Below are 21966 nucleotides of genomic sequence, written 5' to 3'. Positions count from 1 at the left end.
AATAAATTTAGTTTTCTGAAGTTTTAAAGAGTATACTAGAACAAAGGTGAACATTTCCTTGTGATAACTTTTTGGACAAAAAGGTGCCATTTAAGTGACAATATTTGTAAGGCATGAAAAAACTAATGAACAGAGATGCCATTAACAATTCCTGTCAGAATTTACAGAGTTGATACAAGAGCCTTTTCATTTTTTGTGCTAGATAGAAAGCCTCTATGTAGTTTCCATCGAACACAAGGTTAATCTATGGGCACAACAAATTTGTATCTAGCATCAAAATTCACTTCCAAAGCAACCAAAACAGTGATGACCAACCTAGTATATAGACATTATGATTAAGATTTTCTTTCTGGGCTATCCTCTCAGTATTGAGGTCCGTTAATATCTTATGTAGGTTCTGGAATGAACTCCAAACAGCTGTGACCTACTATTGTGAACGAACACAGTTAGCTTGTCATTTCCACATCAACATTTACTGGTTTTTTGTCAGGTACATAGGCCGCTTCTTGAGCTCTTTCTTCTGCAAACTGTGCTGATGTAGATGTTGATTCACCCCCTTTGGACATATTTCGTGGTTGAGGCACAGTAGAGTCCACTTCCATAGCAGAAGGCCTGGGAGGAGATTGAGGTTGGACCTCAACTTCTGGATATGCAGCTTTGAACCTCGCTCGGAGCCCTTCATCAACCAACCGTACTCCATTCAGCTGATTCCCTAGTGACATCCACCTGATTTATGCAAGGAACTGGTTAAAGGGAAATCCCATACTACAGCTAACGCTTGCAAAACTGGAAGAATTTAGCTCAAATTTAATTGCAATTTGTCACCAAGAACCAAACAATTTAGCTTAAAAGTGACGAGTTTAAAACTATTTTCTAGAACAGCAAAGCACTCAGCACATAAAAAAATATAATAACATTCTTTTGCAGGAAGAGGCGGAAATCAGCACACCCGTGGCTTTTTAATCTAGTTTTAATGTTTTATCAAACACCAATTAATAAATCTTTATTAATAGCAATTGCTGAAGAGGCTTAGACAGTTAACCCCGTCGCAGGGTCACAAGCCTAGATTTCTTATATCAAATAAATCTTTGTTACTAGAAATTGCTTGACAGGTTTAGCTCTTTTGAATTGGAAATTTTAAAACTTGGGTATATGTATATATATTGAAAGAGATGTAGATACTTGTATTCTGCTGCGAATTTCTACAATCGAAATCATCAACTGAAACATAATAAATATCAGTCTTAACATACTCGCATCTTCCTCCCATTTCATTATACTGTACTGTAATTTATTCAACTTCTTATAAATGCAGTAAGCACCAGCTTTATGCCAAGGAAGCATTTACAGGGCACCAACAATTATTACCTCCATCAGAAAAGGATTTTTTAGTACATACTGCAGTGCAGATATAGGGAACCAACATTTAATTATTTGACTCCACTTTGGGTCCTTCATATACGGAAAGATAGAGCTTCTGCTCTTCCTATTGGGAATAGAAACTCATTTTGCAGACATCAGCCAGCTAAAATGGTGAAATTATTTGGATAGTTACGCATCATTCTATTCTACTTCACACCATATTTACAGCAAATTTATCCGGTAAAAAAACAGAGATGATCTTGGCAGCAGGAGATGGCAACGGTTGAATTCATTTATCAAAAAATTCAAAAGCACTTCAACTAAAAATTGGCAAGAAAACATACCCTGCATGTGTGTTATGCATGCGAGCAAACAGCTCAAGCTTTCTTGTCCTTGGGCTTATCCTCTCGAGCATTGGGTACATCTATGAAGTAATAGGTCACTATATTAGTGCTAATTTCAAATCTTTAACGACACTTAGAAAAAACAAAACTTGATTGCCCAAAATATGTGCAACAAATATTAAAAGGATGAAGCCAGATACAATAGAATTATTTATTTAGGTGTATTATCAATGGACTACTTAAAATTAGAACAGTAACCATTTTAAAAGGAAAAGAGCATGTGACGTCCTTATTCTCTGCATGCTTGACCTTTAGTCTTCAGGGAATAATACAGGGGAAAAAAGCAAAAAAAAAAAAGTTTACTTTGTTTCAGAAGACCTAAATTATCTTGATTGATCTGGAATTTAGATGTCTTCAAATTCATGTGACCGCTCATGACTGTGTATGCAGATGCTGCCCCAAAAAGATTAAGATGTTCCTGAGCCAATACTTAGTAAGGGTTTTTATTCATCCATGTTCATTGATCAATGTATATAGTACAGAAATGTATCCTAATTTAACCATTGTGTATGTGCAGTAAATCAACTCTATATTATTAGCTTGCTTAGCAAAAAACTATATATTAGCTTTCAAGTGCTTTGCTTCGTACATGCTTTGACAACTTGAATATCTGAACATTTCTGAATTGTTCTGGTCCTATCTTCATTTTTTATATTAGTGTTAGATATAAATATAAAAAATTATAAGCTTGTAACAAGCATCTAACAATTAGATCTAGATAAAAGGACATGCACGTATTTTACCTCGTCTGGCTTGCGACTTGTTTCTCGAACCTCGGCAACAATCACATCAGTGTCGATGTTCCTATTTACAATTGGATCTCCTTTTATTCCAACAAGGCAATGCTCCTTGCTATGGTTAAGCCAGTGACCTGTGCGTCCTGTTCTGATTATTCGCTGAAGTTGATTAGTTTTCACCCAGATGATCTCCTCCACACGCTTATACCCCCAAAGGTCAAGACTGAAAATAGAAGAAAAGATGCAAAGCAAACAAACTAAGATACAACATTGAAGCCACTGTCTAGCATAACAAAAAGGTGCTGTAGGATATCAACAGAACAGTATGCACGAAAATGTTTGCTCTAGCCCAAACATCATTCTCAAGGACACAGCATAGAGGGTTAACTATTGTATAGGCTAACATACATAACATCATATTTATAAACGAAAGTGATACACAGTTGCTCACGGAAACAGTACAAAGCTTAAACTATTGTATTAAGCAGGCTAACACATGATATCAAATTCAAAAATTGAAATGAAAACAAACACATATTTGCTCTATACGGTGATACCTATAATTGTCTCGCAATTGTTTGAATGTCTATGCAAGCATGTTCATACATAATGTTTCTATATCTAATTGTTGTGATAAGATTTGGACTGCTAATTGCTAAATAGACATCTAGACTAAAGGAATATGTAAAATCTGAATGACAAATTAGAAAATTGGCCGAGTAGAAGTGACCACAAAAAGATGACATTAACTATTGTGATAAAAGTTTAATACACACAAAGAAAGCTTATAAGTATTCAATGATCTACGTGTAAAATTTGACACAAGAGATTATTAATATTAAGGACTTGTTTATATAGAGGTGATAATTCTTTGATAGAGAGAGAAACTCACTAAATGCATTTATCTAATGGTTGAACTCTTAAATTAAACACAGGTCATCACAAGACTGTTTTTTTTTGCTAAATTATTACAAGACTGTTGTGAAAGGCACTAACGCACAAAAAGTACAAGAGTCGATATTAAAGTGGAAGTCACTAAGCACGACTAAACACACTTTTTGGGCCAATTTGAAACTTGCATCAAATTGCATCTTTTTGAATTGCATTTCCAGTGTAAGAGTGCTTTTCATAACATTGCATTTTTACACTCCTACTTTGAGATAAACACAAAACAATATAATATACACTTGACTAGTGTATACCACAAAGTTTGGCATGTTGACACTCGAACTTGATCTTTTGATTTTGTTCAAACAGATTTCAACATAATTAGAACACAACACTCTTAGCCAGATATTTGTACGTTCATGACTAAAAAGAGAAGACATGATCTGCAATTAAATTAAAGGGATAACCAAATAGTTTCAGTTAAATCACTCTTCAATTAAAATGCACTTCATATATGTGCCATATCAATTATATTGAACAATTTTCTAGCTAAAAGGCTTATTTTAATTATCTACCTCCGAAGTTAAAATCGAACCATCAGCATTTGATAGTCAAATTTAGGGAAAATTTTAGGGTTGGATATGCATTTAAGGCTTTAAGTAATGCAAAAGTTGAAATTTACCTAAAGGGTGCTACGACATGCGAAAGGCAGAAAAAGAAGAAGCAGGGAACAGACAAGGAAGATAAAACAAAATCATATCTAATGAGTAATGACTAATCAATGAAAAATCTAGGGCAAAAAGGAGATCATAAACTTCTATAACTTGTACTCTCCAAAAATATACTCAGCCCAAATATCAATTTTGTCATTATAAGTCAGAATGCATGTGGTGACATACCATTCTCGTCCAAGCTCCATCGCTCGTCCAGTTACCCAAAGAAATATTAGACCATCAGTTTGCAATGCAGGAACATTAAGGGTACGCATTTCATCATCAGCCATAGTACCATAGGGCAATTCCATATGAATGTCCCATGGTGGATCTGCCATTATAACTCCATATTGCCCTAAAATGTCCATCCTGAAGTTGCGAATGTCACAATTAATCCACTGTGATTCACCAAGCTCAACTTCCGAACAATATTCTGCACGTTGAGGCTTGAGTGTCTTTTGAGGAATTCCCATCATCACTTGTGATATATCTGGAGTTGAGTCGAGCTCGTAATGAACATACTTACATGTCTATCACAGAATAACAAATATGTGAATTGTTAGTAAAGTAAATCACAAGAATATTTTTCCCTGCATATATAGTGTTTAAAGAATACGGAATTCACCTTCATGTGTCGGCATGTATCCAGAAAGGAGCAGTCCCCAAGATTAACATCGGTATGGGGGGCAATAATGCGCCGAAAATGAACCTGAGAACATGAAAATTATTTAACACCATTAAATAACTGTGGTTGTTTCAAACAGAGTAGTTCCATAATTACAATTTCCTTCTTTTTACATTCCATCAAATGAACATATATAATTGTGTTCATTAACAGCTTTTAAGATCAAATCACGTAAGTAGCCACTGCTGTTCATGTTTTAGCTATCTTATTTGAATTTATAGTCATTGCTGCAAGTTATTAAAACCACCATAACAGGCCAAAAGTCACCCAGAGTTGAAAGCTGACTGAACCAGCACGCAAATACCTATTAGGGCGTCATTTGTGACAATATTTAAAAAGTACCTAACATAGATCTAGCTCAAAGTAATATATATCTGATTTTTAGAAGAATAGACAAAACAATTTCGTTGACATTTAGAATAAGAATATAAGTTGACTTCGTTAGCAACAGTTGCGTCCAGAGTTTGTAATAAGTTACGAAAGGACAAGAAATGTAGCTATACTGACCTTCTCACACGCAAAAAAGGAACCAGATTGACGTCTACAATCTTCTTTGGTAAGAGCTGAGCAATACTCCTTTACTTGGGAACCACCTTTGCTTTTGAACTGAAATAATTGCAATACTAATTCAGTCAAAATGGTAAAAGCACTAACAACGTAAGCCAAAAAAAAAACCAGGGGCATGCAGAAGTACGTACTGTATACATTCACAACTACAAAGAATAATGTCCACATAATTTGCAAAATATGGAAGTTTCCACAGTAACATAAATTATTAGCCACCTCTCATTTTTTACCAGCTTAACAAACCAAATCAAAACGTGTGCGTGTGTGTGGGCCTATGTGTATTATTTCCTAACTAGAGACAGGGACTAATATCAAAGAAGGGACAAAATGCCATAATACATTGGCTTACCCACTTATTTACATTAAAGGATAAAGATGGTTCGCAGACAACTTAATACAAAGTATCAAAAATAAAAATGACGCACACAATCACATTAGAATGTTCAGCTATCATCTTAACATGTAGACTACTATCATTTCCATGACATAAAAGAATGCAAAAACACAGATACTCCATGTACTCTCCCATATCCTCACTGTATTATCAATTATACACACCTAAAAAGGAGGCAATAGGACAGTCTATGATTTGATCGATCAGGAATCCACCAGTTTCGATTTTCAGCCGCTTCACATTATTATAATAATAATCATGAAAAAAAATCGTTTTATGCACCAATATGTCCTAGACACCATTTGCTCACAAAACTTAAACATTGTTCTACATTACAAGCTGTCTACCATGTGTGATTAAAAAACCACAGAGAAAGTTGCTGCAAATTAAACTATGCTTAAAAAATGCAGATGCCAAATGTCATTATCAACAAACCCAAGTTTGTTTAATTCATCAAAATGGCAAATGTATTGTGGGCGTGTGTGTGTTTTAGAGCTCTTCAAATAACAAACCTTAGCTGCAACAGCAGTTTCTTTAGCAGTAGGGCGATGAATGAGGTCCAGAAGCTCCTCTCCAGTTTTCGATTTCTGCATTTCCTTAAAAGACTTCTTATTAAGTAATGCTTCGAGATCCTTCAAATCATCCTCCTCACTCCTGGGCGGCTTCATAGAAGTCGGACTAGGACCACCAAATTGTCCATTCGGACCCATCGGAGGCCTATGCATTGGAGGAACACCCATCATATTCACCATTCCTCTTGGTCCCCTTGGACCCATCATTCCACCCGGACCTCCGCCCCCAGGAAACATCGGTGGCATTCCCTGAAAATGTGGATCCCCGGGTCCCATCCACACATCTGGCATCGTTCTACCCATCGGACCCATCCCAAACATCCCGTTATTATTATTATTAATATTATTAAACTCACCTCCTCCCCCTCCTGTAACCCCTGTCTGCTGACCCTGACTCGTATTCCCCTCACTCTTAACAACAATCTGTTTACTCTCCGGTAACTCCTTAACCAACCTCCCCCTATCAATCTCCACAACCATAACCCTTGACTTCCCACTCACCACAAACTCCTCCAACTCCACTCCGCCATTCTCTTCCGCAATCGCCCTCAACGCCATTTCCACCCCACCAATCCCCCCTTCCCCACCCAACTCCCTCAACGCAACCTTCTCCACCTCACTCCCACCCACATTATTCTCCAACTTCATCAACACAGTCGACGAATCAATAGGCGTAAACGGAACCCTCTCCATCAAACAACCAGCAACCATACACCTAACAATCGACAAAAAACTCCTCCCCCCACCCACATTCCCATCAAGATTCAATCTTTCCCCATCCCCACTACCTGAAACCTCATTCGACTTACTCAAACCCTTAAAAATCTCATCTTTCACCCCTAAAGATTGCGAAACACCCTCATTCTTCAATCTCTCAACAGATTTGATCTGGGTTTTTGAAATCTTGGGAACTTTACTAGGAATTGGAAGTGGAGTTTTAGATAAAGGTGTAAAAGGCTTACCACTAAAAGAAGATATGACTTTTAATGAAAGATCAATTTCAGACACAATGTCAGGGACTTGAACTTGAAGAGAAGCAATTAGATCCATCTGGGCATTGTGTAATTTGTCTATTCTTGATTCTAGCTTCTCTTTCATCTCTGCTTCTTTGTCCTCCATGTTGGTTTGTGTTCAATTTGGATAAAGATATGTGTGTGTATGTATAGGTGTTTGATTTGGGTTTTTTGTGATTAGGGTTTATGAAGGTTTTTAATTTAGAGGGAGAAAAATAAGGTGCTGTTTGGAGCAAGTGCATTTTTTTAATGAGAAAATTCGAAAAAAATTATGAGTATGTTAACTTTATACTATTACACTCTAAAAAAAACACTTTTTTCTCTTTTCTGAAAATTGTTTTGACATGTTGTAAGATTTATTTATAAAAAACAGGTGATTTAAAAAAAAAACTGGCAAAAATTGTCCATAAAAATATATAGATAGAGTCTTACTCAAATACAAACTAAATTAAAATAAAAATTATAAATTAATCACTAATTTACATACTGAAAATCACTGAATATAAAATTAAATTATATATTAACAATTTAGAGGCGATTACTAAATTACCAAAAAATAATCACTAAATTACATAAAATTGATCAATATATAAATGGTGGCATCGTCATAAATATATAAATGAATTATTTATAATTACTAATTATATCTATATCAATCACTAATTGGTCACTGATTTATAATTTATATTTTGTTATTAATATGTATCTGATCACCAGCCAAATATGCACTTAAATTTTGTAAATAAGACAAAAAAATGGCATTCTATATTGAGGAGTATTCTTTGGTTACACACTTTTCAACATTGTTTAAAAATATAATTACGTACAAAAAAAATTGAATTTCATTTTTAAAATATTTAAACTTTAAGTATATTGAAATTTGGAGAATTCTTGGGAAAAAAAAATAGGAGAACTCATGACATATAAGTACAAGGGAACATTAATTCACCGAAAGGGGGAAATATAATTTTGGCAGTGTGATAATAGTATGGTTAAGTTAAAAAGATTGTAAATTTTGATAAAACAAAAATCGTAATTTCACGGATGCATTTATTTAACAACTTAAAGAAACTAACAAGTAAAACAACTTGTCACCAAGAATCTAAATTTGTATATGGTTATCAAATGTGTTAACGGAGGAATTTGGGTATGAGGTTCGTAACCGAAAACAAGATCGGTGATAGTGGTTATTTGTCGGAAACGTGAACAGTAATCGGTGGACCCAATGAATAGTATTCGTCAGAAAAGATGAACAGTGTTTGGTGGTGGTGGTTATTGTTGGTTGAGATTGCGTAGGGTTAGTGGGGGCTCCTTTGCGCACTCGTTTCTGACCCCTTACAATTTGCCTACGTACCCCTATTTATAGGGGATCAAGCCAACGTGTTTCTTGGGGAACAAGAAACCTAACGGGCTTAGATTTCTTGTCCCGAGGCCCAATGGGAAACCCACTGGAGACCGTCTCTAACTAACTTTAGGAATGTTCGCCGGTGAGGCCCAACCACAAAGGCCCAAGGCTCGTCCGCAGCTTCGAGACTTCACGGATAAGGCATCTCCCTGGCCAAGGATAACCCTCCGCTACCAGCTGTTTCTCTAACCCGTGGACGCAGGTATAGCCGTGGTTCACCCCAAATGTTGGACGCGTCCTTGTCCCCCGATAAGGAGCCCCTACCAGATTACAGGACAAGTGATCCCAAGCTTTTGGGTGCAAAGTGCAGGATACTCCAAAGTCTCCCAACGAGGACACCCGTTGACTACAGAGACAGAGCTCCCAAAGCACACACCAGATTTTACCCCGCATCCCCAATGAGGACACCCATTGACTACAGGAGGAGGTCTTCATTCATCAGGCATATCCCTGGAGGTCTCTGACCACGGACACCGCCTTTCCTGTAGATGTGCTACAAGAAGGAGTTCTTCAATAGAGTACCTGCATCAAATGGGTTAGTAATAATAATTCTCCATTTTCCTTGGATCTTCCAAAGAGTCTGTCCAAGCAATCATGTTGATTTTTTCCTAAAACATTTTATTAACTCAAGGCGCGCAATAATGATTACCTCAAGGAAGGACCCAATCAGGGAATCCCTCATCTTTTTCTCAATAACATAACGCGCCTCCTCTCCTTCATGAGGGCGCGCCTCTGCATACATGGACAACTTCTACAACTTTCCATCAGCCATTTTCACCATAAGGCGCGTCCTGCTTACACATAGGGCGCACCTTCTTTTCTTTTATAGAAAGTTAATCTTATCTGTTCCTCATTTTTAGGCGTTTCTTCCTCAATTTTGACTATTTTACCAATATCAATCTGAATATTATTTATACCAATTTTTGGGCATGACAACTACCCCCCAAATTCCATATGTCATTGAAAATGGGATTGAAATTTTTCCTCATCTTTATCAAAATATGTATAAACAAACTTTCCAATACTATTTTACTGGGCGCGCCCTCAACAGGGTGTGCCTTTTTAAAGTTCCAAATTTTTGCATTCAGAATTTCAAGTTACCGTGATAATCATATGAGGCGCGCCTTCAAGAGGGCGCGTCCTAGAATTTTAAACATTTTTAAACGGTTCCCCTAATTATTTAGAAATCGTGCCCGACGTGATTGATGTGACTTGTTTTAACAGCTGTCACTTTTTCAGCTATAAATACCAGTCACATCCTTTCTTTTACTTTTTACTTTTACCCTCTCTCTCTCAAAGCACCACCACCGACGGTACTACTTTATTGCTCAGAATCCTCTATCTCGGACATCATTCCCCAGTTTCTTCCGATCAATCTCTTCTCTATTCAAAAAGGTATGTAAAGCTTTTCTCCTTTTTGTGTTTTATTATGTATGTCATACTGCATATCACTTTGTCTTTTCGACTTCTTTAATTGTTCTTGATGTATAATAAACGGTGTATATATCTGTGTATATTTGAAAATTTTGAATCTTTGTTGTTTTAGATCCAAAATCATTTGGTTCAATTTTCAATTTTATGTTTCTAGGAATCCCAACTGTTCACGTTCAATTAGGTTTAAAAACGTATATTCTGCGAGACCTCTCTAGGGCGCGCCCAAAACATCTTAAAATAAACTTTTTAGGCCTTGTAACTGATAGGACGCGCCTTCTTAACATAGGACGCGCCTTAGTTAAAGGGTAACATAGGTCACCCTTAACACAATGAATACTATCTTCTCAAACTCTCCACTTCTTATTTGTTTTCCTCTATATTTTCTTCTTTCATTCTTTCGAATTAGGCGCGCCCTCAATATTTCTTTGGTTTTACTGGCAGCTGGAAGACGAGGGCGCGTCTTCTCCTTTTCACCCATTCAAATATTTCCATATCAAGTTGGGAATCTATTCGCCCCCAAACACCTACTTCGACCCTCAGCCTCCAAACGCCCACCATACTCCCGAGTTTCTGAATCAGGTGGCGCGTCTTGTTCAAGATTCCAAAAAAGGTACCCTGATGGCTGACTCTTCAAACAGTTCTTCCATGGACAATGTCCCTTTGTCTCGTAGGAATGGGAAACAAAAGCTAATCCAAAAGGAGAGATCCCCAGTCCCTGTTAGTACAAAACTAGATGATGATGGCTGGCTAGAGAGCTTGAATGCGGACAGATATAGGGGTGTTGAAATTGGTATCAATGTAGGGGCTAGATCATCCAAGGTCTCTTACAGGGTTGTTTCTCCAAGCCTCTCTCCACAACATTCTGAGAGCGTGCCCTTTCCTCAACAGTCTGAGGGCGCATCTGAAGAGAACACCTCGCCTCTCTGTGATGAGAGCAACTTTTTAATGAGGACACCTTCCAATTCTCTACCTCTCCTGATCCTTCTCCCATCCCTTTTCAACACTAGGAAGTTTCTGATAGCGAGCTGAACTTTGACTGGAATGAATATGAACCATGTACTGAAGCTGTGAAGAAACGTTTCAGGAAGGAGCATGGGAAGCTATTCTGTGTTGGACTCCCTTGAGCCTGCTCAGACGAACAGTTAGAGTGACTCATGGAGTATTACGATATGGAAGGTATATGGGCGCGCCCTCTAAGCATGATGCGGCCCCATATTTTCAATTATGGACAGAATTTTAGGATTCCCAGAAAGGTGACCAGCCCTAAGCTGGTTTCACTTGGAGTGGGCGCGCCTCTACACCCCTTTCTTAGGGAGGTGATCGAGCTTTATGATGTAGCTCCGCTTTAACTTTTCCCCAACAGCTGTAAATTCGTCCTCGCTCTATTCATCCTTTACACTGATTTAGGTATTCCCCAGCCCACAATGGCCGAGGTAAGTCACTTTTTTAGCCTAAGGAAATCTGACCAAGGTTATTATTACTTAGTAGCTCAGTACAACAAAAAAGGGTTTTCTTCCGGAAAACTCAGCCATGAAAAGGGCTGGAAAGAAAACATTTTCTATCTGTACGATGTTCCAAGGATAAGAATTCAGTTCAACACATCCCCAAGTAAGGGCGCGCCTTCTCTTTCATTTTTTCCATTTCCACTCATTGCTTGTTTCTTATAGCCCTCCTTTTCCTTTAGACAAACCAGTGATGAAAGCTCTCGGAGGCGAGCCCAAAAGGCGGGCTGAAGCTCTGCTCAGAGTTTCTGTTGAGAAGTGGAACTAAAAAACTTTGGTTACCAGGACCAACCTTATGAGGGTTAGATTCCTTTCTGACCAGATGGGGGTGAGACGTAAATTCATGAGATTTAGGAAAGGCGTTCTTGTCTCGTGTGCTATGGACTTAGACAGTGATGAAGACGTTGAGGAAGAAGATGAAGAATTGGAGGATAGTTCCCTTCAAGGCGAGCTCCCTTCAGGTTTATCCATTTTAAGTTTTGTATGGCGCGCCTCCCCATGTTGGCACGCATTCTTTATAAAAAGGAACTTTATTTTTAGGCACAATCTCTCGTTAGTCTCAATCTTTGCATATCATGTTAGATTTTAGACTTCATATTCCTTAAGGGCGCGCCTTTTTGTGAGGGCGCCTTATTTACTTGATATGTTACTTTTTCTTAATCATAGATTGCTTATTTGTACTTTGTTCCGGTTTTTATCTTTTCTTGTCATCTCTATGCGTCTATCACATTACCTTGGACTTATACTTCAAAACTTGCTATGGCGCGTCCTCTTTTCTTGACGCGTCGTTTTGTTATCTTTTGACTAATGTTTGTCGTATATTTTGCGCAGAAATGGCTCCTCCGAGGATCCTCAAATCATTTGGGGCGCGCCCTGGCGACAAACCCAAGTCAAGGAAAGACGTCCAGACCGGTGCGGATGGGCAACCTCCCGGTTATCCGTCCGCAGGATTTCTCGACCATCAACATCTTCTTCCACCAGCTCGATGATTAGAGATATATCATTGGAATAGTTCAGGCGTCGCGGGGTTATCGGCACACGTTCTCCTCCAGTATGACCGTGGCCGGCCGAGGCATCTTTATCAGTCATAGGTGCTTTCCAGGTGCATGAGTAGCACGGCTGCGGCGAAGGCCCCTTCTGGTCTTGCGCCGCTCCACGGTGCTCAGCCTTGAATCGAAGCCATTCAGAGCATCTCCCATGCGATACAGTTGTTCCAACAAGTCAGCGTTGCTGATGAGCACGGGCGGCTGTCCCCCAACATCCGGAGTGGGACGATCAGTCATTGGCGGAACGTAAGGTTCATGTTCGTAGACATGATCAGATTCTTCCTCAGAGCTTCCATCATAAAAACATCCATCACGGTATTGAGACATCTCTCCTCCTAGATGCAGATATTGATGAGCCCCTCCTTCTAGCACCAATTTGTTGACGGAGGAATTTGGGAGCAACAAAGTCTGAGGTTCGTAGCCGAAAACAAGATCTGTGATGGTGGTTCTTTGTCGGAAATGTGAACAGTAATCGGTGGATCCGATGAACAGTATTCATCGGAAAAGATGAACAGTGTTTGGTGGTGGTGGTTATTGGTGGCTGAGATTGCTTAGGGTTAGTGGTGGCTCCTTTGCGCTCTCGCTTCTGACCCCTTACAATTTGCCTACATACCCCTATTTATAGCGGATCAAGCCAACGTAGTTCTTGGGAAACAAAAAACCTAACGGGTTTAGATTTCTTATCCCGAGGCCCAATGGGAAACCCACTGGAGACCGTCTTCTACTAGCTTTAGGAATGTACGCCGATGAGGCCCAACCACAAAGGCCCAAGGCTCGTCCGCAGCTTCGAGACTTCACGGATAAGGCATCTCCCTGGCCAAGGAAAATCCTCCGCTACCAGCTGTTTCTCTAGCCCGTGGACGGAGATACACCCGTGGTTCACCCCAAATGTTGGACGCATCCTTGTCCCCGATAAGGAGCCCCTACCAGATTATAGGACAAGTGATCCCAAGCTTTTGGGTGCAAAGTGCAGGATACTCCAAAGTCTCCCAACGAGGACACCCGTTGACTACAGAGACAGAGCTCCCAAAGCACACACCAGATTTTACCCCGCATCCCCAATGAGGACACCCATTGACTACAGGAGGAGGTCTTCATTCATCAGGCATACCCCCAGAGTTCTCTGACCACGTACACCGTATTTCCTGTAGATGTGCTACAAGAAAGAGTTCTTCAATAGAGTACCTGCATCAAATGGGTTAGTAATAATAATTCTCCATCTTCCTTGGATCTTCCAAAGAGTCTGTCCAAGTTTTCATGTTGAAGTCTTCCTAAAACATTTTATTAACTCAAGGCGTGCCCTAAGGATTGCCTCAAGGAAGGACCCAATCAGGGAATCCCTCATCTTTTTCTCAATAACATGGCGTGCCTCATCTCCTTCATGAGGGCGCGCCTCCCCATACATGCATAACTTCTACAACTTTCCATCAGCCATTTTCACCATAAGGCGCGTCCTGCTTACACATAGGGCGTGCTCTTTCCTTTTATAGAAAAAAAATCTTATATGTTCCTCATTTTTAGGAGTTTCTTCCTCAATTTTGACTATTTTACCAATCTCAATATGAATATTGTTTATACCAATTTTTGGGCATAACAAAATGTTGTAAGAATTATAAAGAAAATAACCTCATTTATGTTACCAAGAATTTGTGTATGGTTATCAAATATTGTTAAAATTATATTACAATGAAGACTTTACTCATATTTTTTGATGAAAAAATTATATTACTCTGGAAAATAGCTATCAAACAAGACTGCAAATTGACAGGAACAAACTTTCTATCGAAAATATGACCCGGAAATAACAATGATTTCCTGGCTAAACAGTGAGCGGCCATATTAGCATATCGTGTAATAAAAAATAATTTAATATTTAACTCCACTAGCATTCTAAGATACTCCATAATTATACTACCAAAAGGAGACCATAAATTAATCTTACTACCCATAGCTTGTACCACTGCCAAACAATCCGATTTCAGCACCACCTCTCTCCAGCCACAAGATTTGAACCAACTTAAAACTTCTTTTACTTCTACAACTTCTACAAACTCCGGTCTAACCTCTCCCTCGAATACTTCTGATCTAACTTGAACGACCTGACCTTCACCATCCCATGCTAGCAAACCAACACCATAATTTCGAAGACTCAGAAAATAATACATCATCGACTGCCCACTCGAAGAAAAACAAGTTCCGTCAGAATTTTGAGGGGAAGCGGTGTGTCATTCTGTGTATGTTTTAAATAGATTGCCCACTCGAGCACTGTCAAATGCTATACCATATGAAGTCTAGACTGGAACAAAATCGGATGTGGGTCATATTAAGATTTTCGGGTGTTGTGCGTATATGAAGGTACCCAATGTACACATAAAAAATTGGATGATCGCAGCAAGCATGTAGTATATTTTGGTAGGGAACCAGGCACCAAAGCTCAGCGTTTATATGACCCAGAGGAGAAAAGGATTCACATCAGTAGAGATGTGGTTTTTGTAGAAGCAAAGGAGTGAGTTTAGCACGTTAAAGGGGTAGATGCGGGAAATGTTGCAGAACAGACCCATATTGAATTCCTGGTTGAAGGAGATAACACACATAGTATATATGAAACTGATGCAGAGGAGCCTGCAACCCCAGAACAGTCTCCAACATCGCCTTTTGAGCAGTCACATGTGCTGTCTCAACATAGTGCAACAGATACAGAGGAGTCGGACAAGAGTACCACCCCAAAACATTTCAGAAATCTGTATGATATTTATGCAAATACAGAGGTATGCAAATACAGAGGAAATTGAAATTGATGAAGAAGAGTTGTTGTTGCTGGCTGTGGAGGAGCCAGTCACGTACCATCAGGTTGTACAAGAAAAAGTGTGGTAGGTTGCCATGACAACCGAAATTGAAGCTATCGAGAGAAATTGCATGTGGAAACTGGTTGAGTTGCCAACAGGTCAGAAACCTATAGGGTTGAAATGGGTGTACAAACTAAAGAAAAATACGGAAGGTAAAATTGTTAAATACAAAGCACGACTTGTCGCGAAAGGTTACGTCCAAAAATAGGGGGTAGATTTTGAGGAAATGTTTGCGCCCGTTACACGCTTGAAAGCCAAGAATAGTTGGAAAATTCACCATCTTGATGTTAAATCGGCCTTTTTAAATGGAGACTTGCAAGAGGATGTGTATGTACTGCAGCCAGAAGGTTTTGTAAAGTCTGGGAAGGAGAATATGGTTTATAAGCTGGCAAAAGCATTATACGGGCTTCGAAAAGCTCCGCGGGCTTGGTACGCTAAATTAAATAAATGTTTGGAGAGTTTGGGCTTTACGAAATGCCCATATGAGCATGCAGTATATATAAAAAGAGAAAATGATGAAGTATTGATAGGCATTACAATGTCATATTCCTCCGTTCCATCACAACATTTTGTTGTGGTGAATAGGGGGTAGTATAATGTCTAAGAATCCCTCCCTCTTCACAATAATTAGTAAACTGTGAAGAACAAAATTCTATCCCTCTGTCTATACGTAAAACCTTGATCCATTTCTCAGTTCCATTTTCAACAAGCATTTTGAATTTTTTAAATACCTCAAATACCTCGCCCTTTGTTGTTAAAAAATAAACCCACATCACACGACTCTAGTCATCAACTAGGAGTAAGAAATACCTTTTTTCGGACGGTGTTGGAGGTATGATTGGTCCACATATGTCACCATGTACAAGCTCCAGTACTTTCTTTGACATGTAATTAGACTGAGAAGGAAAATGAGCTCTCACTTGTTTGGCCATAAGACATCCCCTGCACACTTCTTTAGGCTGCATCAACTTTGGTAGACCCACCACCATATCATTCTTTTTCATAAGTTCCATTGCTTTAAAATTTACATGCCCCGGACGTGAATGCCACAACCATGAATTTTCCTATGTTTTCATAAGCATGCACGTTTGGTAAGATTCCTCGAGTAAAATCTTATACAACCGGTTTGTTGATCTCTTCACCTTCATAAGCAGCTTTCCATCACTCTCGTAAACCCACAAAAATTCACCTTGCAACACTACCTTGCGTCCTTCTTCAGATATCTGCCCAAGACTAATAATGTTGCTACAGAGAGTTGGGATATAATACACGTCTTTGATCAGACAATAGCAAGTATGTATCATGAAAATCACTTGAACGAATAAACCGCAAACTGCATACAGTACTTCTTATCAAAACACCAACAATCACATACTAGGGTTCCATAAAAATCCTAACTCATATAAATTTAGTTCATAATCAAAGTATCAAAATAATCCCAAGATAACCAACACATGTTCATAAGAAGAGATAAATAAAAGATAAGAGAAAACAAAGCCAATTGAATTCTTCTCTATTTATGGCTTCTTCTCCTCCTACCTTGTGCGGCTGCTTGTCTCTTGACTCCTCTCTCTGTGTATTAGGTCCGGTCTAATCTAATAATATATAATAAAAGTCTTTTTAATGAATTAAAGCAAATATAAGGAGATTTCCCAATTAGAATTGAATTCTGAGAAAGTAAAAATTCATAGTTGACTTTTGGGATCTGATTTTGGGCTGATTCGGCTGGATTATAAATTCAAGATTAATTCTGAATTGAAGCTCTTCTCATAAGCTTTCCATGGGCTATTGAATCGTCAGAATCGAACTTCTAAAACTCCAGATATGGCCCAAACAGTGTGGACTGCGCATCTGGCCCATAAAATCCGATTTTTAATCAAATTAAACTCCAAATCTGATTTTGTAAACTCCAAACCTTCCTTTATTATATCTCCTTGATACCTACAATAAAACACTTAAATTTATTAAATAAAAATCCAAATCAATGCAAAATGGCCAAAATATAGGGATAATATTATGATAAAGTGCACGCTCATCACATCCCCACACTTAGCATCTTGCACTTCCTCGGGCAAAGAATAAATAAAAAGTCTAAGTCCTAAACTACTAGTACCACTTCCGTAGGTGATCACGGTTGCATTTGGCATATGCAAGAAGCCCTTTAAACCCCAAGGTAGCCCTAGTGGACGAGTAAGGTCTCATGAGGGCCTATAGTGAATGTACCCACAAAATTCCCATATTTTTTCTAACTGCCAAGTCTCAAACATGAAATATATCATAACACTCCACACATGCAAACATAGAGATGTAATAGCTCATAGATGTCATATAATACAGTTCCTCAACTTTACATACCAACACAACTATTCAAGCACGCACACATAGTCTCACAAGACTAAAATAATCATGAATAACATCAAAGTCTCAATCAACAAGAAAATAACATGCTTTGGATAGAAAAATAACCTCACAAACACTCAAATCACACAAGTGTTTAGGTGTAACTGTATCACTCAATTTCAATCAAATGCACATGTGCTACCATAAGCTTGCTTGTCGACCAAAATCTCTAGACTTTGCGCATGTATAAATCAAAAGGTCTTTGTCAAGGGTTGTAACGAGGCTTAGGTGAAGGGTAGGATATCAAAGACATAAGCTAACAAGTGGCTAAACTTGATAACTAGCATAGCAAAGTATTCACTTTTAATTATAACACCCAACATGAAAAGTAGATCACGTACCTTCCCACTTTCACATTATACAAACCAGTGAACACCAACTTTACTTGATCTTCTTCTTGCTCAATTTTTTTTCTTCTGTATTTTTTCAAAGTCAAGTCATTCTCCGGTAACCAAGGGCAGTGAGAAGTCACCAAGACATTGTACTTAATACCAGCACATGTACATGGATCGTTCCTTTCATATGACATTACACTTGTCACCCATTGATCTCAAAGGAGTACTTGATACTTTGTTGCAATGCATTCATTTTTTTTTCTTTTTTTAGAAGATCAAGTAATTAATTCCCACCAAATATCCTACTTGAACAAAAAAATACCCACACTTATAATTTTACACATCCCAAACATAACTCACCATGCTCTACTAGTCAATCAAGACAAGAATAAATAATTAAGCTCAAGATTTAATTGGTGATATACGAAAAAAAGGATATAGGCTCAAGGGGGCTCACTAAGGATTATTTTTTAGGGTACTGTTTGGGACAATACGGTTAATCCTAGTGCATTTATCATTTTTACACATACACAATATCAGTATGCACACCACCTAGTTTTAAAGCAAGTTCTAGAGCAACATGCACAATGACGAATAACTCACAAAAAAAATAGATTGATAAAAGTATGCATCAATCATAAATTAAGCCCAAGATCTCACAGGATAATAGCATGCTATACTCGTCAAAATTGACAATGACGTACATTCAAGTTTTGAAATTTTTGCAAGTACGTACAAGATATCATCATGCAAAAGGTATTTTACGCCAAGAAAACATACATATGACACACGAAAAATAAGTGTGCATGGTGTGTACTTATCCTTATTAACACGCTATATTGACACGACAATCAATTTTTAAATTTTCTATTTTTTTAAATTATTTATTTAATTTAATGTCGAAAACCCCTCCCCACACTAAAGTGGTTCATTGTCCTCAATGAATAAAAATATATAATATATAACTAATATCATCCTAAAAAAATACAAAAAGAATATATAAAAAATACAAATAAAAGTTAGAACACTCCCCTAGTGCATAAGCACGAAGTGTTGATCCAAAAAACATAAAGTCACGTGCGTGAGACTCAGTATCAGCTCCTCTTCTATGTTCTGATTTCCAGAAAAATTTCTGATTTTCCTAATAAGCTTCAACTAAGATTTTTTTCCAAAATCATGGGTTGCCTCCCAAGAAGCGCTTTTCTTTAACGTCTTTGGCTAGATGTAAAACCAATCTTTACTTGACAATTTCACACCGTGGTGTAAAATTCCACACCGCATCTCGTAATGGCCACTTAATTATCTTGTTCGGGACCACATCCTTGATGATAATTTTCAACCTCCTCCGCTCCTCAAAAGAATCTATTCTAGTGACTTGTAGCAAGATTTGCATCCAAAAACTTATTGCATAAAATACTGACGTGCAAGTGTACACAATCGCAAACAAGTTATATAGTAGTAAATGCCAGATATCGTTCCTCAAGGACTGTATGTTTGTATAAATCACAATTAATATCCAATAATTGGGTTATAGAACACAAGAATGAAGTTTTTGATTTATCTAATTAAACTATTTAATAACTAGATTAACTAATTAATAATATGCTAGCAAAGAGAGTTGGATGTTCAAATACAAGAAGCCGAGTCAAGATAATTACTTCCCCCTAATATGTTCATGTCGGTAATAAAGCAGTGTAATACTATAGCAAGATCACAGCTCATAGCTAGACTTCAATGGTCGTAGGTTCCTCTCGAAATCACTACGGTATAATTCCTATAAAATAAACTAACATATGTCTATGTCAATTTACTCTTCAGAATTTATTTAAGCACCAATTCACAAAGCTATGCATAGACACAATATATGTCTATACCGTAACAATGTTATAATCAAAAGATATAAGCATGCACCATTCAAGTATTGTGTCAATTAACTATAACCCTCTAAGTATTATAATTAACTCGTTAACCTACTAGAGTTGATCAGACAATAGCAAGTATGTATCGTGAAAAACACTTGAACGAATAAACCGCAAACTGCATACAATACTTCTTATCAAAACACCAACAATCACATACTAGGGTTCCATAAAAATCCTAACTCATATAAATTCAGTTCATAATCAAAGTATCAAAACAATCCCAAGATAACCAACACATGTTCATAAGAAGAGATAAATAAAAGATAAGAGAAAACAAAGCCAGTTGAATGTCTTCAGTGGCTGAATTCTTCTCTGTTGATGGTTTTTTCTCCTCCTCCTTCGTGCGACTACTTGTCTCTTGACTCCTCACTCTGTGTATTAGGTCCGGTATAATCTAATAATATATAATAAAAGTCTTTTTAATGAATTAAAGCAAATATAAGGAGATTTCCCAATTAGAATTGAATTCTAAGAAAGTGAAAATTCGTAGTTGACTTTTGGGCTCTAATTCTGGGCTGATTCGGCTGGATTATAAATTCAAGACCAATTATGAATTGAATCTCTTCTCATAAGCTTTCCATGGGCCGTTGAATCGTCAGAATCGGACTTCTAAAACTCTAGATATGGCCCAAACAGTGTGGACTGCGCATCTGGCCATAAAATCCGATTTTTAATCAAATTAAACTCCAAATCTGATTTTGTAAACTCCAAACCTTCCTTTATTATATATCCTTGATACCTACAATAAAATATTAATATTTATTAAATAAAAATTCAAATCAATGCGAAATAACCAAAAAATATGGATAATATTAAGATAAAGTGCGCGCTCATCACTTGCATTATGCGGCATAATGACCCAAAATATTACAGTTGAAGCATCTCACAGTGCTCTTGTCTCGTCCACCCTGAAAAGCACGACCACCTCGACCACCTTTGAAACTCGTTTGCCCATCTGCAGTTTTTCTGTTCAATATTTTAAACCAGTCTTCCCGGGTAAGCAACAACTTGCCTTCGTTTCGCTCACGTTTGGACCACTCCTCTTCTGTTAGCAACAACTTGCTTCCAGCGATTTCATTCTGTCCCTTGAGCCTTTCTTCATGAGCTTGAAGTGAAACAATGGCTTACTCTACAGATATGTTCTCCAGGCCGCAACAGCTTCTTGACAACATAGGACTCATTCATTTCTTCCACCAGAGCTCGGATCGTTGACACTAACCCATTTAACTTCATATAAAAATCTTCGAGCTGCTCGCCTTCGTTCATATGTAGCATTTCAAACTCCGCCTTAAGTGTCTGAATTCTGGCCTTCTTCGCGCGATCAGCTCCCTGTCACATGACTTTAATGGCTTCCCAACCCTCCTTTGCCGTTTGCTTCTCAGAAATCGACAGTAACATCTCCTCAGGTATGCCTTGATAGATCATAGCCAAAGCAACCTTATCGATCTTCTCCTCAACCATTTTTCCATCACTTGGTTCTACGGCGGTCCATACTCCCTGAGCTTGCATAAACACATTCATCTTCAATGCCCACGCTGTGTAATTTGTTTTGGCCAGCATTGGATATTTCAGCCCATAAGATCCTCCATTGTTTTTTCCAGCATCCATGTCGCAGTCCTGTTATTAGTATGAGTATATTATATTGCTTTGATACCAAATAAAAGGATTGACAGATGATATATATAAAGCTGATATACTTATAACTCACACACACTTTACACAGTAAGAGTCTGGAACATGA

General features: G+C 38.0%; 1 protein-coding gene across 1 annotated transcript; it reads right to left on the bottom strand.

Moving 5' to 3' along the window:
- Nucleotides 1-43: 43 nt before the first annotated feature.
- On the bottom strand, nt 44-7570 carry LOC141697352 (N(6)-adenosine-methyltransferase MT-A70-like). Its single transcript, XM_074501674.1, has 7 exons — nt 6263-7570; nt 5297-5395; nt 4730-4813; nt 4291-4634; nt 2510-2726; nt 1707-1786; nt 44-726 (listed from the first exon to the last, which is right to left on the bottom strand). Exons 1-7 carry the CDS (start codon nt 7439-7441, stop codon nt 447-449), a joined length of 2283 nt encoding a protein of 760 aa, XP_074357775.1. The 5' UTR covers nt 7442-7570; the 3' UTR covers nt 44-446.
- Between the last annotated feature and the right edge of the window lie 14396 nt (nt 7571-21966).

The sequence above is a fragment of the Apium graveolens genome, chromosome 11 (assembly GCF_009905375.1).
Source record: "Apium graveolens cultivar Ventura chromosome 11, ASM990537v1, whole genome shotgun sequence".
In the NCBI taxonomy this organism is placed as follows: Eukaryota; Viridiplantae; Streptophyta; class Magnoliopsida; order Apiales; family Apiaceae; genus Apium; species Apium graveolens.
This window is presented reverse-complemented; position numbering and strand designations above follow the sequence as displayed.